Source organism: Rana temporaria, chromosome 1, assembly GCF_905171775.1.
Source record: "Rana temporaria chromosome 1, aRanTem1.1, whole genome shotgun sequence".
In the NCBI taxonomy this organism is placed as follows: domain Eukaryota; kingdom Metazoa; phylum Chordata; class Amphibia; order Anura; family Ranidae; genus Rana; species Rana temporaria.
In genome coordinates this window covers 31,947,238-31,964,820 of record NC_053489.1, presented here as the reverse complement: position 1 = coordinate 31,964,820, position 17,583 = coordinate 31,947,238, and the positions used below count along the sequence as shown (strand labels likewise).

Genomic DNA, 17,583 nt, shown 5'->3' with positions numbered 1-17,583 from the left:
TTTGTGAATCGGCAGGAGTAAAATGTACCCCATACTCATTTGCATGGGGGGACGGGATCTGTGGGTTCCCTTTGTTAAAGGGGGCTTCCAGATTCTGATAAGCCCCCCTGACCGCAGACCCCCACAATCACCACACAGGGTTGTCGGGAAGAGGCCCTTGTCCTTATCAACATGGACAAGGTGCTTTGGGGTCGGGGGGGGGGGGCAGAGCCCCCTTGCCCCAAAGCATCCACCTCCCCATGTTGAGGGCATGGCCTGGTATAGTTCAAGAAGGGGGGCAATCGCCCCCCCTTTCCTGACCTGCCGGGCTGCATGCTCGGTAAGGGTCTGGTATGCATATTGGGGGGGATCCATACCACACACAAAGGGCCTGGTATGGACTGGGGGGGGGCCCACTTTTTTTTTTCATAATTTTTAGTCATCTGCTTTTTTTTTTTTTTTTTTTTTTTTTTTTTCAATCAGCTGTAAGCAGGATAGCACGCTGACAGCCGATGTGTCATCAGTTGTTAAGGACACAGCAGCCGGCTTTCCGGTCCACTCCTTAGCAACCAGCTCAATGCAGTAATTACCTCTAAAGCAAACAAATACCACATGCGGTATTTAACTAGAAATTCTTAGTGATTTGAACACTTGCACAATTGTTACCACATGTGGTATTCTACTGCATAGGATTAGCCGTTATTTAACTCTTAGTTAATCAACACCAATGACCTTATGTTTCGGAGCACAGTGCCCTGATCAGGTAATAGCCAATGGCAGGCAATCATGGCCAATGACAATGTTCACATGGGTTTGTTTACAAAACAAAGCCACCCTTCTGGCACTCGCACTAGAATGATCCTAAAAGTAGGGACACTGTCATTAGGACAGAAAGACAAAAAAATGGTGTCCACTTTGGGGGGGGGGGGGGGGAAGCAAAATGATGTCCTGGGCTGTATCGCCTATTTTCCAAGATGAACGTTGGACATCAGTCAACACAGAAGACTGAAGACATCTTGTGGAGGAGAAGAGATACTGCATGGGACAAGACCAAGGAAAAGGCAAGTATTCCAGCTGTTGGAGAATTATTTTTTTATTGCTCCTTGGGAATATAAAAAAATAATAATTAGACCAGATTTGGGTTAAAATATGCATTCTTTAAAAAAAAAAAAAAAAAGGGTGTCTGTGTCACCTTTAAAGCCCAACTCCTGGAAACTTAAAGGGCCAGATTCTCGTAGAACAACGTATTTTTGCAGCGGCGCAACGTATCCGATTTACGTTATGCCTCCGCAACTTAGACGGGCAAGTGCTGTATTCTCAAAGCACTTGCTCCGTAAGTTGCGGCGGCGTAGCATAAATCGGCCGGCGTAAGCCCGCCTAATTCAAATGTTGAACAGGGGGCGTGTTTTATGATAATGTGCTGTGACCCGACGTGATTGACGTTTTGCACTTACGGCGCATGCGCCATCCGTGGAATTTTCCAGTGTGCATTGCTCCAAATTACGCCGCAAGGACGTCATTGGTTTCGACGTGAACGTAAATGACGTCCAGCACCATTCACGGACGACATACCCAAACGACGTAACTTTTTCAAATTTCGACGCGGGAACGACGGCCATACTTAACATTGTTACGCCGCACTTATGCCACCATATAGCAGGGGCAACTATACGCCGGGAAAAGCCTAATGTAAACGGCGTAACCTTACTGCGTCGGCCGGGCGTACGTTCGGGAATTCGCGTATCTAGCTAATTTGCATACTCGACGCGGAATTCGACAGAAGCGCCACCTAGCGGCCAGCGTAAAAATGCAGTTACGATCCGACGCAGTTACAATCAGGCGCATAGATACGACGGCACAACGCAGAGATACAACGGCGTATCTGGAGATACGCCGTCGTATCTCGGTTGTGAATCTGGGCCTAAATGTATTCCTTGCAGTGAGGCTGCAAGGCTCGACTACGCAAATTCCCTCTACCTCGGACTCCCCAAATACCAGATTTCTCGGCTACAAGTCGTCCAGAATACAGCAGCCAGACTGATAACGGGGAAAAAACCCTGGGAATCCATCACTCCTTCACCGAGGACCTTTCATTGGCTAGCCGTGAGGGATCGGGTCAAATTCAAGGCCCTCTGCCTCTCTCACAAATGTACACAAGGAATTCCAGGAAAGCCCCCCAATATTTATGCGAGAAAATAAAATACCACAACCCCAATCGCGTTCTTCGATCAACCAACCAAAACCTACTTCAAATCCCGAAGTCGCGCTATAAGTCTAAAGGAGAACGAAGATTCGCAGTCCAAGGACCCCGACTGTGGAACGCTCTACCAACTAACATCCGAATGAAAGAAAATCATTAGGCCTTCAGGAAAAAAAAAATGAAGACCCACCTCTTCTGAAGGATAAGGATAAAAATGGATACCAAGCGCCTTGAGGCGATTGAGTTCTCATTTGTATCGCTATACAAGTCATTCACTCACTCACAGAGTTCTGGTCACGCATACGGGCAGGGCCCACAGGGTCCCAGAAGACAACTCCCCTTTTTTTTATTTATTTTTATAAAAAAAAAAATATTTTTTTTTTAATATATTTTTATTTTAATTTTTATTAAAGGGCCATTTTTTTTTTTAGAGGTCCGGGGGTCCCCAGGGGTCTGAAGGCCCCCAGGGCCCCGGATGGCAACCCCCCTTTTTTTATAATTTTTTTTTTCTTAGGGGTACGGGGGTCCCCAGGGGGCCGGAGATCCCCAGGGCCCGGGATGAAAACACCCCTTTTTTTTATAAAAAAATAAATACATTTTTATATATTTTTTTATTTCATATTATTATTAAAGGTCCCCAGGGCCCCGGATGGCAATCCCCCTTTTTTTATAAATTCTTTTTTTTTCATATTATTTTATTTCATTTTTTTTTCCTTTTTATTCCTTCCTATATATATATATATATATATATATATATATATATATATATATATATATATATATATATATATATATATATATATATATATATTAAAGGGCTCATGAGGTCTCCATGTGGCAAACCCCCCTTTTTTTTTTTTTTTTAATAAATGTTTTTTTTTTTTTAATTAAAGGGCCCAGAAAGGCAACCCCCCCCCCCTTTTTTTTAATAAATGTTTATTTATTATATATAATTTTTTTATTTTAATTTTTTAATTTTTATTAACAATTTGTAAAGGGCCCCCCTCCCGCTTCTCAATTTCAGACGGCAGCCCCCCCCCCCCCCCCCCCCGGTTCTCCAGGTACCTACCAATGCCGCCAATCCCGTAACGTGCTGCAGAGACAGTTTCAAGGCGGGGCCAGGGGTGGAGCTAAAGGGGGCCCCGTCAGGTAGGCTGTACGGGGCCCCATGATTTCTATCAGCGGCCCTGCATACGGGTGCTGTCTAATTTGGGCTTCAATGAGCTCTGGTCGTGAAAGGGTTAAGACTGGATCATGGCATTCTTGCATAAGCCCACTAGTGACCGGTTCTCTTTACGGTTCACGTCTCCTTTAATTGTGAAGAGAAAATCCAGACAAAAAGAGACAGTGGCGGTTAAGCCACCAGAAGATATGATTGTGCCGCCGCTGCCCCCGATACCATTAAACCTTCCCCCTTATCCCGCGGCCATAAAGAGAAGCCTTTAATTAGCTTTTTCTTTAATGGGAAGGTGAGCTGGCCTTATAAAAAAAAAAAGCTGCTATTCCATGAAAACAAAGCCGCCCTTTATTGATGCAGTAAATCAGAGGAGAAGAATATTGGACATATTTACGGCTCTGGTCTGTCCCCATCTGTCGCTCAAATCCTCTCCCTCCAAATAAACCTCAGCGCTTTTCATAGAGCGCAAAGGCCAAGAAGAGGAAAATCGTAAACAGACGGGCGCAGATAGATAAAAAGGGAGAAAAATAAAAAAAGCGAAATGCGTCTAACGGCTGCCATGGGAGGAATACTGAACCCTGCTGTGAAATGAGGGGATTTACAGCGAGATGACGGATAGATGGGAGGATTATCACTAAATTGTTGTGAGGGGTTCGGATCCAACAAAGCAGAATGACAAAGCTGAACTCTGGGCACAAAAACTCTCTTTTAAATACAGAATATTCTTTAATAGCCACAAAGTATACTAATCCACTCTGTGCACCAAATGCCTTTCCAAACTCAGATGCATCCTCACTGTGCTGTACAGAGCCTATGCAGAGAGCAGAAATGTGGGAGGAGCCCAGCAGGCTCCACCCCATTACAAACTGCCTGCAGAACACTACAGGAGGGGGCGGAGACAAGACCAGTCATCCTGCACAAGGAGAGACAGAAGAGCTGTGGGAGGGGCCAGCAGGCTCCACCCATTACAGGGTGCATGCAGAACACTACAGAAGGGGGCGGAGTCAAGACCAGTTACCCTGTACAAGGAGAGACAGAAGAGCTGTGGGAGGGGGGCCCAACAGGCTCCACCCATTACAAGCTGCCTGCAGAACACTATAGGAGGGGGCAGAGACAAGACCAGTCATCCAGCACAAGGAGAGACAGAAGAGCTGTGGGAGGGGCCAGCAGGCTCCACCCATTACAGGAAGCATGCAGAACACTACAGGAGGGGGCAGAGTCAAGGCCAGTTACCCTGTACAAGGAGAGACAGAAGAGCTGTGGGAGGGGCCCAACAGGCTCCACCCATTACAGGGTGCCTTCAGAACACTACAGGAGGGGGCGGAGACAAGACCAGTCATCCTGTACTAGGAGAGACAGAAGAGGGTGGGAGCAGCCCAGCAGGCTCCATCCATTACATAATTTGCATGGGGTCACGCCCACTTCAACCTACGCCAGCGTGCGACTTCGAAACCCATGCCACGCTGGCGCAGCGTTGGGAGCACTGGCTTGCTAAATGCAATGCTTGCCTCTCTGCGCTGCGTTGGCGTAGCGTACAGTGCTTGCTCTATGGCGGCGTAATGTGCTCCTTGCTCTCTGTGAATCTGGGCCTAAGTTGATGCATGTAAAGCGCTGCTATATAAATTGCTGTAATAAATAAACCCAGAAGAGGACCAGCACTGGACCATAGAATGAAAAGTATGCAGGGAAAAGAGTTGGGGGGAAGACGAATGCTGCTTTTTTATTTCGAAAAGTGCCGGGCAATGGATATAAAGAGGGTAGATTTAGACATGGGTCTAAACCTCCCATGCATCTGAAGTACGATCCGAGTTTGGATTGCGCTCCAGAGGCTACTGATGGTGAGGAAGCGATGCGACACCTCCTCACCACCTCTTTTAACCAAATTTTTTTCAGACAAACACACATTTGCAGCACACCCCTATTTACTTGAATGTGCAGTGTTAATTTTGGCAGCATGGACACCTGAGCCCCAGGAGAAGATGGAGAACTACAAGTCCCAGCAGGTTATAATATAAGGCTCCGAGGTGGATGGATGTCTGGACACCCATCCACCATGGAGCCTTATATTATAACCTGCTGGGACTTGTAGTTCCCCGTCTTCTCCTTGGGCTCAGGTGCATGAAATCCACACCCATCCACCTCAGATCCTTATTGTATGTATAACCTGCTGGGACTTGTAGTTCTCCATCTTCTCCTGGGGCTCAGATGCAAGCAATCCACCATCTTTGTCCAGTTTTTCTCTCACTGCTGGGACTTGTAGTCTCATAGATGATGGATTGCATGCACCTGAGCCCCAGGAGAACTACAAGTCCCAGCAGGTTATACATACAATAAGGCTCTGAGGTGAATGGGTGTGGATGGCATGCACCTGAGCCCCAGGAGAAGACGGGGAACTACAAGTCCCAGCAGGTTATAATATAAGGCTCCATGGTGGATGGGTGTCCAGACATCCATCCACCTCGGAGCCTTATATTATAACCTGCTGGGACTTGTAGTTCTCCATCTTCTCCTGGGGCTCAGGTGCATGCAATCCACTATCTATGGGACTACAAGTCCCAGCAGTGAGAGAAAAACTGGACAAAGATGGTGGATTGCATGCACCTGAGCTCCAGGAGAAGATGGAGAACTACAAGTCCCAGCAGCAGTGTAAGTACAATAAGGCTCCGAGGTGGATGGGTGGGGACCATGTTAATGCACTGCCACTCCAGTGCACTGCTGATGCCGACTGAAAAGTAATTGCGGACGGTGGGATCAGGAGTCAGACAGGTCCAGGATGATTGTGACTCGATAGCTGCATACACAAGGCCCCTTTGGGCAGATTATGCAAATTTCCCTTTTAATAACTTGCTTCTGAGCATGTGTGTTTTTTCCCCGTCGTTAAAGCCTACACACGACCGTTTTTCACAACAAGAAAAAAAATAGAGCATGTTCTAAATTTTTAATGGCCATTTTTCTCGTCGAGAAAAATGCTCTGGAGCCTACACACGACCGTTTTAAACAACCAATTTAAAAAATGGCATTTTCTCGTCATGAAAAACGGTTGTGTGTACGCGGCATTAGTCTTGGCGTTTTAGTCCAATTTTAGTCTTCTGCAAGTGTTTTAGTCATAGTCTTTGACTAAAATGCCATTTTAGTTTTAGTCCAATTTTAGTCTACTAAAATGACACAGCCCCCCCCCCCCCAAACACAGCCCCCTCCACATCACACAGCCCCCCACCACATCACACAGCCCCCCACCACATTACACAGCCACCCCCCCCCCCCCCCCACTACCAGGAGACCCCCAGTCTCCTGGGACAGCACTGCCAGCATACTCTAAAGGTAAGAATAATCACTGCCATGCCTTTCTCACACACAGCTCCTCCGGTGTCCGTGTCATTGTACATCAAAGTCACTAAATACCTCAATAGTTCCATTATTTCATTGACCCGGTCACATGACTGCTCTCCTCTGACGTCTCATGGATGGCCATGTGACCGCTCTCCTCCTCTAATCTAAAGTAACACTCAGAGGAGGAGCGCAAGGAGGAGAGCGACCGACAAGAATGGAGCTATTGAGGTATTTAGAAGCTTACAATGAGAGTGACACAGGAGGAGGAGCAATGTAGGAGAAGGGGCTGGCAGTGATTTCTTTCCTAACTTTAGACTATGCTGGCAGTGCTGTCCAAGGGCCAAGAGATGCGGGGCGGGGCGGCCAGCAGGCAACACATCCCCCCGCCCGATCCCTGCCCCTCTGTTGGTAAAAACAAATATCGGCGTACAACGCGCACGCACCGTGTTATACGCTGATAAATATGGTAGTTCATGAGGGTAAACGTCCCTCCTTGCCTTAACGAAAACGGATTTGATTTTAGTCATAGGATGAAAACGTGTTGTACTTTGAGTTTCGTTTTCATCACTGTAAAAATGCCGCTGACAACATTTTTGACGAAAACCTTTTGTTGACTAAATTAACACTGGCAGTACAGAACGGATGGAACATGTAACATGTTTCCGAAGTGAAACGCATCTTTTAGTGCATTCTCCGCTTTAAGCTAAAAAAAAAAATCTGCATACAGCTTCCCCTGCCAGCCCCCTTTATACTTACCTGAGCCCGATCTCGATTCAGCGCTGTGCCCAAGAGCACCACTCCCTCCTCACAGGGCAGATTGATAGCAGTTGGCAATCAAATCCTGCAACGAGGGAGCTGGGCTGTCTGTCTGTGGATGCAGGCAGCGTGGCTCAGGATCGAGCCTGCAAGTGCACAATAGGAAATGGCTTCCTATGGCGGCACACAGAGAAGAGGAGGCAGAATTGCCAGCGTGGGGACCTCAGAAGAGGTGGATCGAGGATGCTCTGTGCAAAACCATTGCAGACAGCCAATAAGTATAACATTTTATTATTTTAATAAAAATAAACCTTTACAATCACTTTGGAAATGATAGACTGGGTCATAGAGAGTTACCTTGGCCAGTCTGCTCATCTGATCCTCAGATATGGAGCTGCTCGTCCTTCCTGGTGTCTTCGTTGGTTCCGATCCATCAGCTTCAATATTTGGCCAAACTTTCAAGTCATGCATTCCCTGGCGAAACATCCTGCAGCAACATAAAATAGCTGAAAATGAGGACTCCATTCAAAGTATTAGAGATGACCATTGGATTATAAAACAAATCTCTTACAATGAAAGGTCTAGTAAAAAGAGCATCCAGAAACAAAAAAATTATATATATATATATTTTTATATTGCAGTTTACTAGTCCATACATTTGGTGGCTGCATTCATTTTCTTTGACTTTTTTGCTGCTTTATTTGTATCTGGTGTTCATCCAAGTAAAAGACTTCCTGTACCAGAGAGACGACGCTCATTGATTGTATACAGGACCACTTATGTCTCTCTAGGGGGGCTCTTTTTTGATTTGGATGACATGCTGAGAAACAACACAACACACCAGTGTTTTGCAGCCGGCCTGAAAACAAAGCCTCAGTTCACACCGCTGAGACCCCCTTGTCCAGTGCAACTTGCAATTTTGACGCACCAAAAACCACGCATGCTCTGAATCATTGAACTTCATTTTTCTCGGCTCGTTGTAGTGTTGTACGTCATCGCGTTCTTGACGTTCGAATTTGGTGTGACAGTGTGTATGCAACACAAGTTTGAGTCGACATTCCGTTGGGGGAAAAAAAAAAACATGGTTTTCTTAAAGCGGTGGTTCCCCCTTAAAAACAACTTATTTTTATTCCACTGCCCCCCCACATTACAATCGAATTAAGGCTCTTATTTTTTTTTTGCTGCTGTACATACCTTGATACAGCATCTTCACCCGTGCATCCGGGTTGCGAGTCCCGCGGGAGTGGGCGTTCCTCACATGCTGTTGATTGACGTTTTGCCCAAAAACGAGCTCTCCCCCCCGTCGCGTAAGCCGCGTCACGATTGGCGAAAGGAGCCGAACGGCGATGCGCATGCGCAGTATAAAGGCGACTCGCCGTTCGGCTCCTTTCGCCAACCGTGACGCGGCTTACGCGACGGGGGGAGAGCTCGTTTTTGGGCAAAACGTCAATCAACAGCATGTGAGGAACGCCCACTCCCGCGGGACTCGCAACCCGGATGCACGGGTGAAGATGCTGTATCAAGGTATGTACAGCAGCAAAAAAAAAATAAGAGCCTTAATTCGATTGTAATGTGGGGGGGGGCAGTGGAATAAAAAAAAGTTGTTTTTAAGGGGGAACCACCGCTTTAACCATAAGACGCATCAAAGAAGTGCAGGAACCTTTTTAGGCCTTGTTTTCCAAACTCTCCTAGAAGCCTCCCCTCCTGGCAGCAGCGTTTTGGCAGAAAAAATGCCTGACGATGGAAAAGTGTCTAACGGTTCTACAAGCGCGTAGGCGCGTTAAACAGGCATCAAGCATCAAGGTTGTTAATGCATTTTATTGGCCAAAATAATACATTTAACACAGGGCTCGACAATATCCGGGCGCCAGGTCACAATTGCGACAAGAAATTGTGACCTGGCGCCCCCCGGTAACTGAGGCCGCGGCTTTGCAGCCTACAAGGCCTTAATTACCGGCCATCAGGTCACAGAAGGAAGCTTGGGACTTCACAAGGCCGCAAAGCCGCGGCCTCAATTACTGTCTGTCGCGGGCCTGCGCGATCGCGCGGCAGGGGAGGTGGGGGCGCACGGAGGCACAGGTGCATCCGGAGGTGGGTGTCTCCGTGCGCCGCCACCACCTCCCCCGCCACGCGATCGCGGCGGGCCTGCGACGGCCAGTAATTGAGGCTGCGGCCTTGTGAAGTCCCAAGCTTCCTTCTGTGACCTGATCTCTAATTAAAACCCCTAAACATTATATATATTTTTTATTCTAACACCCTAGAGAATAAAATGGCGATCTTTGCAATACTTTCTGTCACGCCGTATTTGCGCAGCGGTCTTACAAGCGCACTTTTTGGGGAAAAAAAATACACTTTATTTAATTAAAAAATAAGACAACAGTAAAGTTATCCCATGTTTTTTATATTGTGAAAGATAATGTTACGCAGAGTAAATTGATACCCAACATGTCACGCTTTAAAATTGCGTCCGCTCGTGGAATTTTCACCCTTTAAAATCTCCATAGGCGACGTCACGTCGGTCGGATGCAGCCTATTTTCAGGCGTATCTCAGATTGTGGGCACGGCGTACAGATACGATGCCGCATAGTTACACTTACGCGGTGTATCTCGAGATACGTCGGCGTAAGTGCTTTGTGAATCTGGGCCTATGTGTGCATAGACACACAGGCTAACATAAAGGGGGCGTTTAGTGGCAGAAAGAAGAAGAAAAAAAAAACGTTCAGTGTGCACGAGGCTTTAAAGGTCGCTGGGTAGCCCCTCTTTGCTCAACACATGAGTCCACCGGCTTTTGTTGAATAGTCCTGCTGGGGGGGGAGAATTAGTCGCTATCAGAATTAAATAGCGCAGCGGGGGAGTCTGACCAGCCTGCTGGTTGAACATAAAAAATATAAAATAAAAATATTCACACACAAAGGATGTACAGTATGTGCATGAACAGAACAACCGATTTAGGGTCTATGCAGTTGGAAGTGCAATCCCAAATGAAACCACCTAAGTTCGGTGTGAACGGGCCTTTAATAAAAAATAAACAGGTTGCTACCCATTAATTAGTAAACTCAAAGCAAGATTTTTTTTTTTACCTAGATTTTATTGCTTCAAATCTAAAGTTTAAAGCGGAGTTCCAGTCACAATTTTTTTTTTTAAAGTCAGCAGCTACAAGTACTGTAGCTGCTGACTTTTAATAAGGACACTTACCTGTCCAGGGAGCCTGTCCGTCCACCGTCTCGTGTGCAGGCACTGCCATTACAACTAAAGCCTCATACACACAATCGGATTATCCAAACGGGAATTGTGTGATGACAGGCCGTTGGAGGAAAATCCGACCATTTAAACTCTCCATTAGACAATTGTTGTCGGATTTTCCACGGGGATAGCATAAAATTGTCCGCCAACAATTGTGTGTTGTGTGTATGAGGCTTAAAGGGTTTGTAAAGGATTTTTTTTTATCGTAATAGCTTCCTTTACCTTAATGCAGTGCTGTTTTCATGTCCTCATTGTTTGTTTTTGCTCTCAAGTTGCTGTAATTCTTCTCTGATCTCCACACTTCCTGGTTGTCTGTTTCCTGATAACCACAGTACTGGGAGCTTTCTCTCTGTGGTCACTAATCAAGGAGGTGTGATTACTGTGGGGCAGATCAACAGAGCGAGTACGCCGGCGTATCTACTGATACGCCGGCGTACTTTCAAATTCCCCGCGTCGTATCTTTGGTTTGAATCCTCAAACCAAGATACGACAGCATCTAGGTTAGATCCGACAGGCGTACGGCTTCGTACGCCTTCGGATCCTAGATGCAATACTTCGGCGTCCGCTGGGTGGAGTTCTCGTTGGTTTCCGCGTCGAGTATGCAAATGAGCTATTTCCGACGATCCACGAACGTACGTGCGGCCGTCGCATTCTCTTACGTCGTCTCTAGTCGGCTTTTTCCGGCGTATAGTTAAAGCTGGTGTTTTGCGGCGTATAGTTAGACTTGCCATGTTAAGTATGGCCGTCGTTCCCGCGTTTCATTTGAATTTTTTTTTTTTTTTTTGCGCAAGTTGTCCGTGAATCGGGATGTTAAAAAAAAATGACGTCCTTGCGACGTCATTTAGCGCAATGCACGGCAGGAAATTTAGGGACGGCGCATGCGCAGTTCATTCGGCGCGGGGACGCGCTTCATTTAAATGAAACACGCCCCCTAATCACTGATTTGAATTCCGCGCCGTTACGCCCCTTGAGATACACTACGCCGCCGTAACTTATGGCGCGAATTCTTTATGGATTCGATTTAAAGCCAGGTAAGGTACGGCGGCGTAGCGTATCTTGGATACGATGCGCCGGGGCAGATCTTTGTGGAAAAAATTTTTTTTCCCTTACAACTCCTTTAAGGGAAAATCGGCAGTGGAGCCTTCAGGCTTGACATCCTGTTTCCTACTGCGTATGTGCAAGTCGCACGGAGCTTTGTGAATGGCCAGCTTGTCTTCTGAGAGATGCACACACAGGTCCCAGAAGGCAGTGGGGAAGGAGCAGGAGGAGGGCTTGTCGCAGAAGAGGACGTGACGTACTGTGCTGCGGCCAGGCTAGGCCGGAAGTAAATTTATTCTTTCTAAGAAAGTAGGTAAGGAAAAAATAGATCCAAAAACGAGGGGTGGAGTTAGTTTAAAAGGAGTTAAAATGTTTTTGCTGAAATGACTGTTTCCAGGGTATCGAGACATAATAGGTAACTGATTCCTTTTAAAAATGATTAAAAACAGATAAAAATCAATCATATAATGTACCTACAGTTTCAGTTTCGTTTTTGCATGCTGTTTCATGCTTCTGCGATGAACAGAGACAAAGAGCCAATACAGGGCAGTGATGGTTTGTAAAACAAAACTGATTGGTGCTGAGGGGTTTTAGACACACAGTAATCACACCTCCTTGATTAGTGACCACAGAGAGAAAGCTCCCATGACTTTTTTCATCAGGAAACAGACAACCAGGAAGTGTTCAGAGAACAGAGAAGGATCAGAGCAAAAACAATGAGGACATGAAACCAGGACTGCAGTAAGGTAAAGGAAGCTATTTAGCTAAAAAAAAAAAAAATCCTTTAGTGACCCTTAAAGACCACCTTGTAAAAGTGAGTAGAACTCTGCTTTAATCTACTTATATTTGCTCTTTCCTAACCCCCTTACCCCATCAACATGCTAATGACATTTGTAAGTAAAACTTTTATACAATTTCATTACATACCTTATTTTACACCCAGCAATGTGATCCCTGGGTCTCTGTGCTTCTCCATGGACATGGTCGGTAGGAGGGACCAGCAGGGTGCTTCCTGAAAACATCACAACACCCTGCCTCAGTACTCCTCAGCCCTGATACCATATGACTTGCTGCAGTTTCCATTGCACATAGTGAGAAGCTCACAGTGTGCAGTGAAATCAGAGTCAGCCATTCCAGTCCAGGAGAGGAGCCGCTACAACTGTGCAAGACTGAAGAGAAGGCCGGAGTTCAGCTTTGATCTACAACTCTTTTCCATTATCTTACCCGTATTTTCCAAACAGTGACACGGTTGTTCCTCCCACAGGGATGGCCTTCCCGGGTCCATATACGTCCCATATAGTCAGCGCCACCTGAGCGTTTCTGGGTAAGTCGGCGTATTTCACTGGCAGCTTCAGCCACTCGTTCCAGCTGAAACATCAACACACACACACAATGTATAAACCACAATGTATATATCATGCAGATACAATACACTAGAAGAAGACAACCTGTTATCCTCCAGTCATTGTGAAAAGACAAATCACCCCATTCTGCCAGGATATGTTAGGAGTTGGTAAGTGTGCTGGGAAATCCTTTGTTTGTGATGTGCCCTGGAAGACGTCATTTATGACGAAACGAGTAGGGAGGAGTTACATGTGAACATCATCACGTTCCCAGGAGTGCGGATGGATCACTGTGTTTGCCGGCAGACAGAGATTTATACTAGGGATGCACCATAATTTCCACAGCTGAAACCTCACGTGTGGTTTTAACACCGTTTTCATACGAGGGCCCTGCCCATGTATGCGAGCTCGTCGGGACGAGGCATAGCATGCAATAGGATAAAAAAATTAAAATTTACAACCACTTTAAAGAAAGGTGAACCAACTCTAAGATCCCTTTCACACTGAAGCAGTATTCAGGCATTTTAGAGCTAGAAATAGTGGCCCGGATTCAGAAAGCAGTTACGACGGCGTATCTCCAGATATGGCGTAATTTGGAGCATGTGCACTGGGATACGTCCACGGACGGCGCATGCGCAGTTCGTAAAAAGCGTAATTTACGTGGGGTCACGAGTAATTAACATAGAACACGCCCACCTCCTCCACATTTGAATTAGGCGGGCTTACGCTGGCCCAGTTACACTACGCCGCCATAACTTACAGCGCAAGTTCTTTCTGAATATGGGACCTGCCGCTGTAAGTTACGCAAATGTATCTAAATCCGGGCCAGTGCCTGTAAAGCGCCTAAAAACTGCCTCCCATTCATTACAATAGATGCTTTTATACCCGGGTGGGGGGCTTGCGGGACGTTGGAAAAAAGTACCATCTTTGGGGTGGTCTGCAATGAATGCGCAGTGCTTCTGAATTGCCTGAAAGTGCTGCAGCATAGGAGTTTTTAACCCCTTCTTTGGGGTAAAAAGCGCTCCGCTAGCGGCCGAAAAAGGCCCGCTGCCCCAGTGTGAAAGTGGTCTGAATATCCTGGCCACCCTCAGGACCCTGTGGCACACAGCAGCTCTGATGCCACGTTTTACAATATATAGAAGAATACATATCGGACTAAACTGAGGAAAAAATTTGTTTAAAAAAATGTATTTAAAGCGGGAGTTCACCCATTTATTAAAAAAAATAAATGTTTCCCCTTAGATGGATGCTCGTTTGGTCTAGGGGAATCGGCTAGTTGTTTTAAAATCCGAGCATTACTTACCGTTGTAGAGAGCGATCTTCTCCGTCGCTTCCGGGGTATGGGTCTTCGGGAGCGGGCGTTCCTTCTTGATTGACAGTCTTCCGAGAGGCTTCCGACGGTCGCATCCATCGCGTCACTATTAGCCGAAAGAAGCCGAACGTCGGTGCGGCTCTATACTGCGCCTGCGCACCGACGTTCGGCTTCTTTCGGAAAATCGTGACGCAATGGATGCGACCGTCGGAAGCCTCTCGGAAGACTGTCAATCAAGAAGGAACGCCCATTCCCGCAGCCCATACCCGGAAGCGACGGAGAAGATGCATCTCGTAAACGGTAAGTACAGGTCATATTTTACAACAAATAGCCGATTCCCCTAGACAAAACGAGCATGAAGCTAAGGGGAAAAAGTGCTCTCTGAGAGTGAACCTCCGCTTTAACATTTTTTTTTTTTTTTTTTTTATTTGGATATTTATTATAGCAAAAAGTAAAAGATATAGCTAAATTCAAGTAGAGCGCCGCATCTTTGCGGCGGCGTATCGTATTTACACTACGCCGCCGTAAGTTAGCTAGGCAAGTGCTGTATTCACAAAGTACTTGCCTGCTAAGTTACGGCGGCGTAGTGTGAATAGGCCGGCAGTAAGCACGCCAAATTCAAATGAGGATGGGGGGCGTGATTTATGTAGATTAACTGTGACCCGACGTGATTGCCGTTTTTTACGAACGGCGCATGCGCCGTCCGTGTACATATCCCAGTGTGCATTGCGGCAAAGTACGCCGCAAGGACGTATTGGTTTCGACGTGGACGTAAATTACGTCCAGCCCTATTCACGGACGACTTACGCAAACGACGTAAAATGTTCACATTTCGACGCAGGAACGACGGCCATACTTAACATTACTAGTCCAGCTATTTGATGGAAAAACTTTACGCCTGAAAATGCCTTACGTAAACGGCGTATCTTTACTGCGACGGGCGCACGTACGTTCGTGAATCGGCGTATCTAGTGATTAACATATTCTATGCCGAACGCAATGGAAGCGCCACCTAGCGACCAGCCTAAATATTGCACCATAAGATACGACGGCGCAAGCCGTCGTATCTTAGCTAGGTTTAAGTGTATCTCAGTTTGAGAATACACTTAAACTTAGGTTGGCGCAGATTCCGAGTTAGGTCGGCGCATCTACTCATATGCCGGCCTAACTCTCTCTGAATCCACCTAATAGCGTTTTTTTTTATTTGTTTTTTTTTAATTGTTGCTCTAGCTTTTTTTTTTTCAAAATTGACACCCTTTTTTTGTTTATAGCGCAAAAAATAAAAACCGCAGAGATGATCATATACCACCAAAAGAAAGCTCTATTTGTGGGGGAAAAAAAATGTTGTTTGGGTAGAACGTCGCACGATCGCGCAATTGTCAGTTAAAGCGATGCAGTGCCGTATCGCAAAAAACGGCCTGGTCATTGAGCAACCAAATCTTCTGGGGCTGAAGTGGTTAAAAATAAAAATCCCATGCATACCTTTTTTCTGTAGTCTTCTAGCCAGTCCGTTGACATCAGCTTACTCTTCTTCTTCTGGCAGTTGCGGAGGGAGGAGGACGTATGATATGACATGCTAGCACTGCCGAGCCCTGTAGTACTATCAGCCCATCTTATGTGATGATGCCCCCCACAGGGCAGCAGGTAAATGACACGTGGCCCCCGGAGGAAATGTACAATATATATATATATGAACATTGAGCACATAAACACCCGTTTTACATTTTTGGGCAGTGGGGGATGGTTTTTCAAAAATTAGACTTGGGGTTGTGCAATACAGACCAGCTTAGATGTTACTAGTCCTTAGCAGAGTTTCTTTAACCACTTAAGACCGGGACCAAAATGCAGGTAAAGGACCCGGACAGTTTTTGCGATTCGGCACTGCGTCGCTTTAACTGACAATTGCGCGGTCATGCGACGTGGCTCCCAAACAAAATTGGCGTCCTTTTTTTCCCACAAATAGAGCTTTCTTTTGGTGGTATTTGATCACCTCTGCGGTTTTTATTTTTTGCGCTATAAACAAAAATAGAGCAACAATTTTGAAAAAAAAATCAATATTTTTTACTTTTTGCTATAAAATTTTTTTCCCTAAAATTAATAATTTTTTTTTCCTCAGTTTAGGCCGATATGTATTCTTCTACCTATTTTTGGTAAAATAAAATCGCAATAAGCGTTTATCGGTTGGTTTGCGCAAAATTTATAGCGTTTCCAAAATAGGGGATAGTTTTATTGCATTTTTATTAATTATATATTTTTTACTACTAATGGCGGCGATCAGCGATTTTTTTTTCGTCACTGCGACATTATGGCGGACACATCGGACAATTTTGACACATTTTTGGGACCATTGTCATTTTCACAGCAAAAAATGCTATAAAAATGCATTGTTTATTGTGAAAATTACAGTTGCAGTTTGGGAGTTAACCACTAGGGGGCGCTGAAGGGGTTAAGTGTGACCTCATATGTGTTTCTAACTGTAGGGGGGCGGGGCTGGACGTGTGACGTCATTGATCGTGCTTTCCTATATCAGGGAACACACGATCAATGACAAGGCCACAGTGAAGAACGGGGAAGCTGTGTTTACACACAGCTCTCCCCGTTCTTCTTGTCCCCGGGGACCGATTGCGGGACTCCAGCGGCGATCGGGTCCCGCGGCCGCGATCACAGAGCTTCGGACCGGGTCGTGGGCGCGCGCCCGCGACCCACGGCTGGGCACTTAAAGAGGACGTACCTGTACGTGCCTGTGCCCAGCCGTGCCATTCTGCCGACGTATATTTGCAGGAGGCGGTCCTTAAGTGGTTAATGTGAATAAATAGTAACAATAAACAGACAGTCATTTAGAAGACGATGTAGGACTTACTTCCATCTGGTACTGAAGGCTTTGTACGATGTCCTCACAGGGAGAGCCAATGGCTTTCCTTCGGCAAACACCTGGCCGGTGACATAAAGGTCTGAGCACGTCTCCTGGTAGAGCCCTGAGAACTTCAGCATGGGGTCCTCCAGCACCGCCTTGTAGCTCTTCTGTTCCCTCTTACCTTCCAGACTTCCTCTGAAGTTAGAAAAACACAAAAAGAGAACTTCGAGAAACCGGAAACTTCCAAACCTGCCGCATCATTCATGACGATACAAACGTCTCTGCTCCTGGGCACAATTTACCTTACAATAAAAGATTAATCCGAGTCCTCATATTAATTGCATGTACTTG

The 17,583-nt window shown here is 46.1% G+C and overlaps 1 protein-coding gene across 2 annotated transcripts in view; it reads right to left on the bottom strand.

The window, feature by feature from the left end:
• Nucleotides 1-17,583, bottom strand: part of PIK3C3 (phosphatidylinositol 3-kinase catalytic subunit type 3) — a 259,170-nt gene that overhangs the window by 237,122 nt on the left and 4,465 nt on the right. For both annotated transcript variants that reach the window (XM_040336115.1, XM_040336125.1), the window contains exons 2-4: nt 17,239-17,427; nt 12,948-13,091; nt 7,800-7,929 (exon numbers count right to left, since the gene is read on the bottom strand). In XM_040336115.1, the coding sequence (XP_040192049.1) occupies nt 7,800-7,929; nt 12,948-13,091; nt 17,239-17,427 (463 nt within the window). The remainder of the gene's footprint in view (nt 1-7,799; nt 7,930-12,947; nt 13,092-17,238; nt 17,428-17,583) is intronic.